Source organism: Tursiops truncatus, chromosome 2 (genome assembly GCF_011762595.2).
Source record: "Tursiops truncatus isolate mTurTru1 chromosome 2, mTurTru1.mat.Y, whole genome shotgun sequence".
Lineage (NCBI taxonomy): Eukaryota > Metazoa > Chordata > Mammalia > Artiodactyla > Delphinidae > Tursiops > Tursiops truncatus.
The window spans coordinates 118,180,830-118,194,086 of record NC_047035.1 but is presented as its reverse complement, the minus strand read 5'-3'; the positions used below and the strand labels follow the sequence as shown (position 1 = coordinate 118,194,086).

At 53.0% G+C, this 13,257-nt stretch overlaps 1 protein-coding gene across 2 annotated transcripts in view; it reads left to right on the top strand.

Moving 5' to 3' along the window:
- Positions 1-13,257, top strand: part of TMEM266 (transmembrane protein 266) — a 144,099-nt gene that overhangs the window by 87,114 nt on the left and 43,728 nt on the right. For both annotated transcript variants that reach the window (XM_033852039.2, XM_073801293.1), the window contains 3 exons: positions 8,069-8,125; positions 9,525-9,663; positions 11,491-11,606. In XM_033852039.2, the coding sequence (XP_033707930.1) occupies positions 8,069-8,125; positions 9,525-9,663; positions 11,491-11,606 (312 nt within the window). The remainder of the gene's footprint in view (positions 1-8,068; positions 8,126-9,524; positions 9,664-11,490; positions 11,607-13,257) is intronic.

The following is a 13,257-nucleotide window of genomic DNA, read 5'->3' as shown; positions in this document are numbered from 1 at the left end:
CCACCACACGGACAACCCAAAGTTTGGGTCCCTGGTGACTCCTCTGGATAAGCACAAGGTTCCGTCTCATCACCCTGATGTATAACAATAATCCTCATGTTTACAAAGATAATTCCGCCCATTGTAGAAAATACAGACAAGACAAAACGAGAAAAAACAAATCGCCCACAGACAACCACTATTCACTTGGTTTATGTCGACAGTGACCAAGTCACTGGACATTCTCATCACCCACAGACAAGCACTATTAACTTGGTTTACGTCGACAGTGACCAAGTCACTGGACATTCTCATCACCCACAGACAACCACTATTAACTTGGTTTACGTCAACAGGGACCAAGTCACTGGACATTCTCATCGCCCACAGACAACCACTATTAACTTGGTTTACGTCAACAGTGACCAAGTCACTGGACATTCTCATCGCCCACAGACAAGTACTATTAACTTGGCTTACGCCCAGTGAGCCTTTTTCAATGCGCAAGTGTGTACGTACACACTTTTTCCTTAAGAAAAACGGGGTTATAGTGGACCTGATATTCTGGAACGCACTTTTTGTCTGTGAATATTTTGTAAATGTCTTTTCATGTACATACTTTTACAACCACATGCTTGGGATTCTACCTAGTGTTTTGTTTTTTTTTAATTAGCAAATAGTTGAAACACATCAAAAACATAGTGAACCATTTAATGCACACGTGTGTTCCCACCATCCAGCTTTGTCAAATCCTAACATTTTGGCAATCCCCTGCCATACAGTGGCTGCAGCCGTTGTACGATGTCCCCAGATTAACCCTCATCTTGGACTTGTGGGATTTCTCCCCGTTTTCTGCTGTTATAAACAGCAACAGCCCTGCAGACTCACCCCATCTCAGCGTGACTCAGTTTGGGTTTAAGAGCAGTGACCCTTGAGCCCGTGTGACGCCACCCCCTGCTCCTCTCCTGCCCAGAGTCCTCTCTTCCGCCCTCGCCTCGCACCACTTCTGGCTGTTTCTGGCTGTCGTGGCGTGTCCTCCCACCCAGGCGGCAGTTCATTCATGTGGGCCAGTGGCATAGAGGGAAAGCCAGGCCCAGGCTCTGAGCCTCCTGGTTCAGTCTCCTGCCAGCTGTCTGGCCCTGGGGAGGTCACTTAGCTTGTCTGAGCATCAGCCTTCCTCGTCTGTAAGAGGAGGTTAAAAATATCCATCTTAGAGGGATTTTGTGAGAAACGAAATAATGTGTATAAAGTCCCTCTATTAGTCTAGGTTTTCCAGAGAAACAAAACCAACAAATATAACCTAGATGTGTATATTTATGTAATAAGAGAGATTTACAACTTCTTGGTTCACGTGGTGATGGAGGTCAAGAAATGCCCCAGATCTGTAGGGGGCAAAAGCTGGAGGCCCAGGAGAGCTGATGATGCGCATCTCAGTGCACATCGGAATCTGCAGTGTTGCAATTCAAAGACAGTCAAGCAGAGAGAGCAAATCCTTCCTCCCTCTGCCTTTTGGTTTTATCAGGTGGATTGGATAGGATGAGGCCCGTTCACATTGGGGAGGGCAATCAGCTTTTACTCATTCTTCCAGTTCAAATGCTAATCTCATCCGAAACACCCTCCCAGACACACCCCAAATGAGGTCTGGCCAGATATCTGGGCACCCTGCGACCCAGCCAAGTTGACACGTAAAATTAACCTCCTAGCTCCTAATACAGAGCCTGGCACAGAGGAAGGACTTGATAAATGGAAGCTCTTGTTAATTTATTCATTCAGCCCACATTTTTGAGTGACTCCTTGCCAGGTGCTGTAGGTGGTACTGGGCGTGAGGATTCTGCCCTGACCATCAAGATGCAGGCCCAGCTCAGGTGTTTGCGGTCTACTGGGAAGCCGCCAAGGGGACGTGTGTAATGAGAGAACCGGAAATGGAGCGTAAGTCTCCTGCTGCAGTCAGTAGGAGACCTCAGAGGGAAAGCAGGCTGCTTGCGGATGTGTGAGGTGCTAGGTGCACGGTGGGGATAGAGGACCTTCTGGCAGCAGTCACAGAGCAGACGAGGGACAGCGTGAGCGACCACAGCGTGCCTGGTTGTTGACTACAGCAGAGAATGGTGAGAGATGTCCTGGGCACCAGGCCAGGTCATGAAATGCCCTCCATGTCTTGCTCACGAGTGGGGGTCTTGTTTTGAAGGCAGTGGGGAGGAGGCTCCAGGCAGGAGAAGCGGGTGATGAAGTTGGACTTTTAGAGAAATCCCTCTGGCAGCTGGTAAGCAGCAGCGGTCGGAGGTGGGGGGAGACTGGAATTTGGAGACTATTTAGGAGGTGCCATTTAGCTGTAAGAGGTTAAAGGTTTGACCCAGAGCAGTGGAGGTGGGATGGAGGAAGGGACAAGCTGGACAGAGTTGAAGGAGCTAAACTCTGCAGGACTTGGGGACCGGCCATCCTGGGGGAGGGGGCACGTGCAAGCGAGAGTGAGGGTGAGCATGACTTCCGGGGGAGGCTGGCCTCCTAAGAGGGGGTGGGGATGCCCTGTGCTAAGCCTGGGAACTGCTGCAGGAGGAGGTCTCAGCTGGAGTCGTGGACTGGGTGGGGCTTCAGGGTGTCGGGTGCGAGTTGAAGCCAAGGGTGCAATTGTCCGGGGATAAGGGAGCGTGAGAGAAGAAATGGAGCCCCAGGAAACAATTCTGGGATGGAAAGCTGACTGAGAAAGTGGAGCCAGGGAGGTGGGAGGAGAACCCAGAGGGTGTGGGATCCTGGAAACAAAAGGAGGCCTTCTGGAACAAGGAAGCCGGCAGCACACCTGAAGCTGCTGAGGGGTCATTGGTAACCAGGGGCGATCAGTTTTCCTGGAATGTTGGGTGCTGGCATCAGACTGCAGTGGGTTTAGTGGAGGCATCTCTTCAGAAACTTGGGAGAACGTGGGGTCAGTGAGAGATGTTACAGGGTGGAGGAAGTGGAGATGTTCCTATGCCCAGAGGGAGTTCTGGGACAAACCTTGCACATCACGTGGGTTCCAGTTTCTCTCTTCGTCACCCAAGCCTAGCACGGTGCCCCCTGCACAGTGAGCACACAGCCAGGGCATGTCAGTGCTTAATTCACTGCCGTTTGGTCATGTTGTCACCACCGTGCTCTACCCCGTGGGTCTTGAACCCATTCTTTTAAGGTAGCTGGGAACCTCCTGCCAAAATGAACCCAGCATGGCGGGAGACAGTGCAGCCAGTGTGCCTGGGAGCCCAGGTCCCTGGAGATATCAGCTGCTGCCTCTCGGAAGGGGGTCATCTTTAGACCCCTAGGGAGGAGGCAGTCTCCATTCACCATCCTCTTCCGCACAGATTTGGAAGACTTGAGGGTGAAGGAGGGAAGGGGTGGCTGCTGGCTCTACTCCTGTTTTATCAACGCCTAACCCCAGGGGGCACCCTTGTGCTGCCTGCAATCACCCCTCAACCTGTGCATGTCATCCAGCAAACCTTTCTTTTGCAAACCAGTTCAAGACTGCTTTTAGCCCCCACAAACGTTCCTCACATTTCCTAAGTTCTCCTTGTAGCTGGATCCCGGACTCCATGTCTTCCTTTTGCTTCTCTAGTTTAACCGGGGGCTTGCAGAGGAGGGAGCCTGTAGCCGTCTTGGCAGCAAAAACTTGCCCAAAGGTACATCTGCTTCTTGAGGAAGTACCAGGGGTCAGCCCCCAGCGGCCTGCTGCCCATCGTGTGTCTTCCTCGGCCAGGCTGTTCCCCTAAGCCGTGCAGCACTCCGCTCCCCAACGCCACCGGCTGCAGCCTTCCAGGGGCACGAGCTCAGGGCGAGATGTGTGCTGCTCCCTTTTCCCCGGCTGGCGGGCCCGGCTTTGGGGATGGCTCTGCAGGGAGCAAGGGTGCCAGCCCCCACTCTGCTCAGCAGGCAGTGAGCCAGGGGATCTCCCTCTGCTTGGGGAAGGGGTGCCTTTGAAAAATTTGCTCAAAGGCGTCTGATAGACGAGCAGGTGTTTCTGCCTGCATCTCCCAGGGTTCCTAAACCCTAGGAAACTCATCAGGCCTCATCCCAGGGAAAGAGGCCGATTCCCCTAAGGGGAGGGGCTCAGGCCTCAGGCGGCAGGAGGCCAGGAGTCCTTGCTGCCACCTGAGCGAGGCAGGGCCTGGAGCAGATGCAGAGGGTCAGGACTTCCCATCCTCCCCTCGTGCTGCCTGAAGCCTGAGCCCCTTCCCTTGGGAGAAATGAGGGGAGTCCCTCCTGAGAGCGGGGCTTGCCGAGGGAAAAGATGAGGCCTCTGGGGTGGGAAGGAAGAGGGGCCTGGGGACCAGAAGGTTTACCTACCCCTCTCAGCCTCAGTTTGTGCATCTGTAAAATGGCACGAGAGCTTGGATTATAGTAAATAATAGATGGTGCCATCCTGGAGATTTTGCCAAGACTCTGGCCTATCTTGATTGTCAGAGCATCCTCATCTCTGGAAGGTGAGACTGGAATGAAGGAGGCTGAAAGCCCTTAGTCCCAGGTGGGACAGAGGCAGCTGGAGCTGAGGGTCCAGGTCCCTCAGTCCCACCCCCCTCAAAGCCCTTTGCAAATCTTAGGCGCAGGATTTCAAGGCCGCGGGCCCTGGGGTGGGGGTGGGTGATAAAAATAACCCCTCCTTAGTGTCCTCCTGCAGTTCTGTTAACAAAGCTCTTTCCAACGGAGCTTTGTAGCAGCTGGCTAGCTGAGGCAGGCAGCACGGGGTCACTAGTTCTGCCTTCCTGCAGGCTGACTGAGGGCTTCGGCCGATGTCCCATGGTTAGTAAGGGATAGTCAGAGCCCAAAAGGGGGACCTGACCTTTGACTCCTGATCTAACTCTCTTTCTCCTTCTTGCATCTGGGCATGTGGTCTACCTGGGTTTACCCAGGGCATTGTCACCTTACACATCCCTGCCATTCTGTTGGGTACTCCAGGGGAGTTTGTTTAAAAAAAGGCATATTTCTGGGCCCTGCACCCAGAGATCCTGACATCCTGGATCTTCATGAGAGCCCAGGAATCTCCATTTTAAACAAAATCCCCAGATGTTGCTAAAGCAGGGGGTCCTTGCCTGCACATGGAGACACACAGGCCAACAATGGGTTAGTCAGTCTGGGTGAGACCCGTGCTGGGGGCCGTGACGCGGCAGGGCAGCATGGCCAGGTCCCTACCTCCACGGACAGCAAAGGATGCTGCAGGGGAAAAACCCCTGGGTGGAGTGTTTCAGAGCTGGGTTCTCATTCCACCTTTGACCCTGACTCGGAACAGCCAGTTCCAGGCCATTTCCCATCTACAGCGGGAGGCTGGCCCAGGAGCTGTTTCCCAAGCCATCTCCACAGCTGCCTTTTGGCTGTTCTGTTTCCATGGGCTGGGCTAGGAAGGAAAGTCTCCCTCACAGGGTGGGTCCCCTGTGGATGGGCCAGCAAGGAGGGAAGGCAAATAGGTGGCCAGTACTCCCGCTGTTCCACTTGCCTACCTGGTACCACCTTGACCCATAAGCCCACGCAACCTCCATCCCTTCCTAGAGCACAGAGGCCCCGCCGGTGCTGTCTGCCGTCTGCTCCTCCCCTCTCTGGGGTTCCTGGCTGAGTTTCAGCCTGGCCAGCTCCCTTCCTCATACCCACACTGACTTTTTAGTAAATGCTGCTTTGTTTATAAAGCAGGATGATTCCTTTTAAATGAGGTAACCTAGAGGAGTCAAATTCATAGAGATGGAAAGTAGATGGTGGTTGCCAGGGGCTGTGAGAAGGGGGAGTTGATGGTTAATGGGCACAGAGTTTCAGTTTGCGGTGATGAAAAAGTTCTGGAGGTGGTTGGTTGTGATAATTGCACAACAGCGTGAACGTGCGTAATGCCACGGTTCACTTTTAGAAATGGTTCAAATGGTATAATTCATGCTTGTATATTTGACCACAATTTCCAAAGACGAAGCAATAGCAGGGCGGGGAGAAGCGGGTATCACATCCGGACCAGGCCCTGTTCCTCTCTGTGCTAGCCTGGACTTTTTGCTGTGGGAGCCCCAGAATTGGGATTCTGAGGTGGATGTGGCTGGTGTATCATTTCAGAGGAGACAAATACTGAGTTTCAAAGTCAGCACAGTTCGAGGGAGTGAACAGCAGCAAAAGAAACTAGGACAGTATCTGGCGTTTTTATGCAGCTTGAGTACACTACACAGAGTCAAACAGCTCTGGGTCCAAAGGCCGACTCACCTCCCGATGCCTGAGTGACCTTGGGCAGCTTCCTTAACCTCTCTGAGCTTCAGCTTCCCCTTCAGTAAAATGAGAATCATGTGTGAGGAGGGTTGGCCCAGGCTCTGCAACCTACTGATATGTACCAGATGGCAAATGTTAGTCTCATAATGAATTGGAAGATTTGTATCTTCTAACTCATCTCTCTAGCAGAAGGGGAAACTGAGGCCCAGAGAGGTTATTTGACTTGCCGAAGGCCACACAACCAGCCGATTACTGAGCTGTGACCTCAAGATATTGGACTCCAACCCAGATCTCTCTGCACCCACTCGCAGCTGTGGTGCAGTTAAGCGAGAGATTGGGAAGCCACGTGGAATGGGCATCAGGCTGCCACATGTCCCTGTGTGTTATCAAACATGGTGACAGAGCTGGCCGCCACCAGCATCCCTCCTTCTCATCTCTTCAGAATAGTCCTTTATGGGGAAGAGGTACATTTTAGCAGCCAAGCCTTTTTGTGGCTTAAGTGTGGGTAGAGATCCCTAGGCTTTCTACAGCTTTGCCACATTCAGATGGCTGGCCTTGTACTATAGGCATGTGGGAGCAGGGACCTCACCTGGTGTGAATTACTGTGAACTTCTCATCTTGGTTCAAGGAAGGGCCTACGACAATTGTACCAGGGTCCTATGAGACCAGCTTTTAAGTATCTTCTTTGGAGAAAGATGTACTCTTGGTGAGGAAACCGCTACAGAAGGCGGAGGCATTGGAGTGAGTTCCTGAGGGCTTTAAGGAATCAGACATGCATGCATTTGTTCATTCATTCACAACTTGTAATCACTCAGTGTCACTCTATGCCAGGGATTAGGGGTAAAGGAGAGAAATCAGACAGTGTCTCCTGAGCCTGAATTGGGGGATCAGGCAAATAGTCACCACAGAGTAAGATCAAGTCCAAGGGAGGGAGGGTGGTGATTGATGGTCCAAGGCCTATAGGAACACCCAGGAAAGAGGCACCGAGCCTGGGAGGGTAGAAAAGCTTCATGAAGGTGACATTTGAGCCGTGGCCAGAAGGAGAAGGCCTTTCCAAGAAGAGGAAGGGGAAAAGGCCCTGCTGGTTAGCACACAGGCCAAGATGCTCTAACAAGAAAACCAAAAACACATGGACTTAATTAAACAAGGTGGGGTCAGCAGTTAAGGCTTACGTGGTGGCTTGGAGCTGGTGGGGGCCCAGCATGCTTGTTGCCAGCCCTCCCTAACTGAAGACACCTCCCCACCACACCTACACGCCCACATTCTAGTCTTTGGGAAGAGGGAAATAGGAGGAGGAGCCTAATCCCTTAAAGGTCGCAACCAGGAGGTGGTACACAGAGCTTCTCTCCTTATAAGCCATTGGCCAGAACTTGGTCACATGGCCACTACAGATGCAAGGAAGGCTGGGAAATGTAGTCTTTATCTGGGTGGCCATGCTGAAATTCCAATTATTGTATAAGGAGAGAAGAGAGATTGGGGGTGGGGGGGAAGTCAATGGGGGAGTCAAAGCCACGTGCAAAGACAAGGCAAAGGAGAAAGAGCTTGCATGTTTGTTGATTTGCAAGTGGTTTGTGACATGACAGGAGTGCAACAAATGACTGGAAAAGGAGACAGGGTCCTGCGTATCATTCCAAGGATTCAGAGTGTATGTGTATGTAATGGGAGCATTGAAGGTGCTTAGCCAGGGGCTGGCACAGGCGGTGACACAGACCTGAGCTAGGGCACTCAAAGCGGGGGTGGAGAGAGCGCGTGGGCTGAGAAACACTTAGGGGATGGTGAAGACTTCTCCCATTATTGAACAGGAAGCAGAGCCCTTGATTCCGAGCTCTGGAATCCTCTCCGCCGGGAGGAGGGGGGAGGGAGAACAATAACCATAACCTCTTTTCTCACTTCCTCTCAGACTGTTCTTCGGATAGTGGTGCTCGGGATCTGGGATTACATTGAAAACAAAATAGAGGTAAAGACAAATGTCCATCTGCACCCCCCAAGCCAACCATCCTGGAAGCCAGGAAATGTCACTGTCCCATCCATCCCAGGGTGGGAGCCATCAACAAAGGCCATCTCCTTCCCACACTGGACACAGGAGTCTGTTCAGCTGTGCCTTTGGGTGGGTGGGGAGGGGGGTGAACTGAGAAAGTTTCCAGCAAAGGAATGGTCTAAAAAATCTCCTTGACTTTCTGCAAAATTTAAAAAGTTATTCTTTTTTTTTAACATCTTTATTGGAGTATAATTGCTTTACAATGGTGTGTTAGTTTCTGCTGTATAACAAAGTGAATCAGCTACACAGATACATATATCCCCATATCCCCTCCCTCTTGTGTCTCCCTCCCACCCTCCCTGTGCCACCCCTCTAGGTGGTCACGAACCACGGAGCTGATCTCCCTGTGCTGTGCAGCTGCTTCCAGCTATCGGTTTTACATTTGGTGGTGTCTATATGTCCATGCCATAAAAAGTTATTCTTGAATCATTTTGGAAATCTTTTGAAATGTGTTTTAAAACAAATCCACTCTAAAGTGGCCCCATGATCAGAGAGCTGAGTGGGGGAACCATAAAAGTATTTCTCAGCCTGGGTTTCTGCAGAGCAAACCGGTTGCTTTGTTTTGTATAAAAGCAGGTGGCGTGTGGTGGGTGGAGATGAGGCTGGCTGACCCCCAGAGTTTGGTGTGCACAGGACAAGGCAAGGCTGTCAGTGTCTGCTGCCCACTCCTTCCTCACCACCCCATTCCTCACCACACACACTTTTTAGCCTCTTTGGGCCAAATGCTGGGAGCAGACATAGGGGCCTGGCCTGTGGAAGTCTCAGACCAGGCCAGGCTGGAACAGGCAGATGGAAGGTCAAGGCCCAGAGCTGAAGCACAGGCTGGGTCCCCTTCTCTCCGAGCTTTGCCTCCATGCAGGGTTAGAGACTCAGCACCAGATGCAGATGAGATGTGGGCTCTAGGCTGTTGCTTCCCAGGGGTAAGGGGCCTGCCTTCAGCCTCCACTGCCAGTGAGGGATTCAGTGAGGCCAGCGCAGGAAACCTGCGACACGGGATGCAAACCCCACCCCGAGAAGGGACAAGATGCCGGAGACGTATGCTCGCAAAAGAAGCTTGGAACAGCCCAAGGCCATCCGAACCAAGGCTGGCGATGGGCTGAGGTCACTTGGAGGAGAGAGAGGGCTCAGGGGCACGTCTGGGGTGGGAGGTCCCTAAAGACTAAGGAGGGTCACGAGAGGCAGCCAGGGATGGGGGTGAACTTCTGAGGGGGGTGCAGGGGATCACTGGCCAGCACCAGCTGCTTTGCCTGACCTGGCCTCTGGTTCCAGGACATTCAGGAAGTTGGCCCAGGGCACTGAAATCCACCTCCTCTCACAGGTGTTTGATGGGGCTGTGATCATCCTGTCCTTGGCCCCGATGGTGGCGTCCACTGTGGCTAACGGGCCCAGGAGCCCCTGGGATGCCATCAGCCTCATCATCATGCTCCGGATCTGGCGGGTGAAGAGGGTCATCGATGGTGAGTGGCACGAAAGGGGTGAGTTCGAGGCAGGAAGGATGGTCTCTGGGGTCTCTCATCCCCTTATCGGGGTGCCCTCTCCCTGGTCCCCAGCCCCATGTCCCATCCTGTGAACACTGTGGGGTTTGACATCTTGCCAGGGAGCCCCTAATCCAGAGTCCTCATCAAACTGAGATGTGATCAGGTCCAGCTTTGTAAGGCCCACGCAGGAAAGGCACTGGGAGATCATCTAGTCCATTCCTCTCATTTCACAGATGGGGAAACTGAAGCCAAGAGGGATGAGGGTCACACAGGAAACCAGCTCTGAGTCAGCAGTGAAGCCAAGGACCCCTGACGCCCACCAGTGTTTCCTTAGCTGTTCAGCTTCCCCCATCTGCACAGGCTCTGCTCTTGGCTCTGTCCCTGAGGGGCTGCCACTGGCTGGGAGCTCATGGGGCCCCGTAATCCAGAGTCCAGGCTCTCTCTCTGGGTCTCAATGTATGTCTTTTATAAGTAGGATCCACTGTGAGTAAGAGAGACTCAGAATAGCAGTGACTAAAACAAAACAGAAGCTTATTTCTCCCACATGAAAGCCTGGGCCAGTAAGGTAGGGAGTCCAGGGCCAATAAGGAGCTTCTGAAGTCATGATTCCAGGTTCCTCTTGTATTGTTGCTTTGCTGCACATAGCCTACTTTCCAAAGTCACCCTCATGGTTCAAGATGGCTGCTTCAGTGCCTGCCATCACATCCTCATTTCAGCCAATAGGAAGAAGGAAGGGAGGAAGAAGATAAAGAAGCAAAAGGAAAGCCCCAGCTGCCTTTTCTTTTTACACATCTTTATTGAGATATAGTTCACACACCGTAAAACACACATTTAAAGTACACAATTGGATGCTTTTTAGTATATTCATAGAATTGAGCAAACATCACCAAAATCTAAGTTTGGAGCATTCTTATCACTTCAAAAAGAAACCCATACCCATTAATTAGCAGTCACTCCCCATTCCCCTCCAGCCTTAAGCAACCACTAATCTACTTTCTGTCTGAATAGATTTGCCTCTTCTGGACATTTCATATAAGTGGAATCATTTATGTGGTCTGTTGTGTTTGGCGTCTTTCACTTGTTGTAGTACGCATCAGTACTTTATTCCTTTTTATTGTCAAATAGTATTCTATTGTATAGATATACCACATTTCATTTATCCATTTGTCAGTTGATGGACATTTGTCTCTTTCCACTTTGGGCTGCTGTGGACACTCATGTACAAGTTTTTGTATGGACATATGTTTTCATTTCTCTTAGGTTCCTGGGTATGGAATTACTGGGCCATATGGTCACTCCTTGTTGAATATTTTGAAGAACTCCTGTTTTCCAGAGCAGCGACCCCATTTTTCATTCCCACCAGCAATGTGGGAGGGTTCTAATATTTGCAGTTCCTCCTCAACTCCAGGTGCCTTTTAAGGAAGGCTTCTGGAAGCCGCTGCACAACACCTGCACTTGCATCCCGTCATGCAGGATGTAGTCTCATGGCTTCTCACAGCTGCAAAGGAGACTGGAAAATACAGTCCTCATACCAGGCAGCTGTGCACACAGCCAAAATTAAGGGTTCTTCTATCACTATGGAAAAGGAAAAAAAAAAAACGGTATCTTAGTCGTGATGGGTTAGGGTTCTAGCCCTCTTATAGTTTCTGGGTGCTGTTGGGTACCTGACACCACCGCCCCCGCCCCAGTTCTTCCAGGAACCACACCTGGGCCTGAGCCTGCTGCTGGCTGGATGCTGGGACCAGCCCCTCCCCCACCAAGCCCTGCCGCTGCCAAGCTGTTCACGGGGCTGTCTCTGTTTTCCAGCCTACGTCCTGCCTGTGAAGGTGGAGATGGAGATGGTCATCCAGCAGTACGAGAAGGCCAAGGTCATCCAGGACGAGCAGCTGGAGAGACTGACGCAGATCTGTCAGGAGCAAGGGGTAACGCGTGGCCACTCTCAGTTCTGCCCAGTTCCGTCCAGGGCTGAGGACCCTAGTGGTTTCTAAAGTCCCCTAGGGTGCCAGAGCTGCAGGTGCCCTGCGGTTAGCGACCTCCTCCAGCCCCTTCACAGACACATGGGAACCTGAGGCCCAGAGTGGGGAGACGCGTCTCTAAGGTCACTCATGCCCAGCCCAGCCAGGCCCGGACTCTGCCCTGGCTCTAAGGCCAGGCTTCTTTTCATCTCTCCGTGGTGACCAGTCAGCTCTCCAACCTGAACTGGCTGAGTCGTCCCCTCAGTTATCAGGGTCTTCTGGGCACGGCGGTCTCTGAAGCAGGGGTCGGATTCTGTGTACAGAGGTTGCTGGGCACCGCTGTGGGCCAGTTGCCACCCAGGACCCCCAGACACACTAGAGAGGCTTCAGCAGTCGCCCTCTGCCCTCTAGGAACCCTGGCAAAGACTCAGAGACAGGGACGGGCCCTCCAAGGCTGTGCTGGGCAGAGCCAGGGGGACAGGCAACCGGGGCTCGGAGAGGGTCTGTCTGGGAATCCAGAGGCTTCTCTCAAGGTCCAGCCCCCCAGTCCTCTGCTCCCTCCCCCAGGACTTCAACCAAGTCACACACTTCTTTGCCCTCAGTTCTTTCCTCCCTAAGATGAGGGGACCGCTCCCATGTGAGTGGGACAGACAGCCCCTTCTATAGGAGTTTAGGGGAGGGGACTGGGGTGCTCAGGAGGTCGGAGGACAGCAGGGCCCTGCAGCAAGGCTGCAAAGCGCTGTAGAAACATAGCCTCAAGTGCAGGGAATGTTCTGGTAGCAGCCGTGCAGGGTGGGAATGCCACAGAGCGACGAGCTCGCAAGGTGGTGGGAACGTGTGTGGGAGGATGGGCCCCAGCCCCGAAGCCCTCGCTGTCGGCCTCCAAGGGTCCTGGGCACTCACTGCCGCGGGCCGTGCTTGTTCGCACCCGGAGCTGCTTCTCCCACTAAGCTGGATGCTCCCCTAGGGCAGGCTTCGTCCAACTCGTGTTTGTCCCCAGCCCAGCACCCCCTACGTGTGGGTCTCCTGGCTCCCCAGCCCCAGGCTCTCGTGGCTGGAGGAGGCGCTGGAGCGGGTGGGGAGTGTGTGGAATTACCCCACAGGAACACGCAGGCCACGTCTTCCAAGTCATCCCCTTGGAATGTCTGTCCGGGGACATTTATCTCTTTATCTACTTGGGGAACACTACGGCCTTTCACTTCAGCACAAAACGCTTATGAGTGACAAGAGGGGCCATCAGGGGACACAGTCCCCAGGGGCACATTGTCCATGGGGTCCCGGGAGTGGGGCCGTCTAGGCTGGGAAGAAGAATGATGCTCCGGTCCCGAAGCAGTTGGCGTCAGCTTCGTGCTTACCTGTGCATCTGGTCAGCCAGGAGTGTGCACAGGACAGGCCCCTGCCCTCAGGAGGCTCTGGGTGACTCGGGGCATTTAGCAGGCCCATGGTAGACAGCAGCAGGCCCGTGTAATGCATGCTTCAGCAGGGACACGTCGGGGGCTCTCGGTGGGGTGGACGGGTTTCCAGAGGCGCTGACATTGAGCCACGGACCCCTGGAGAAGGGCGCCAGGTAGAGGGGACAGGTGAGGCACGAGAGTGGGCATTGTGCTGGGGGGATCAA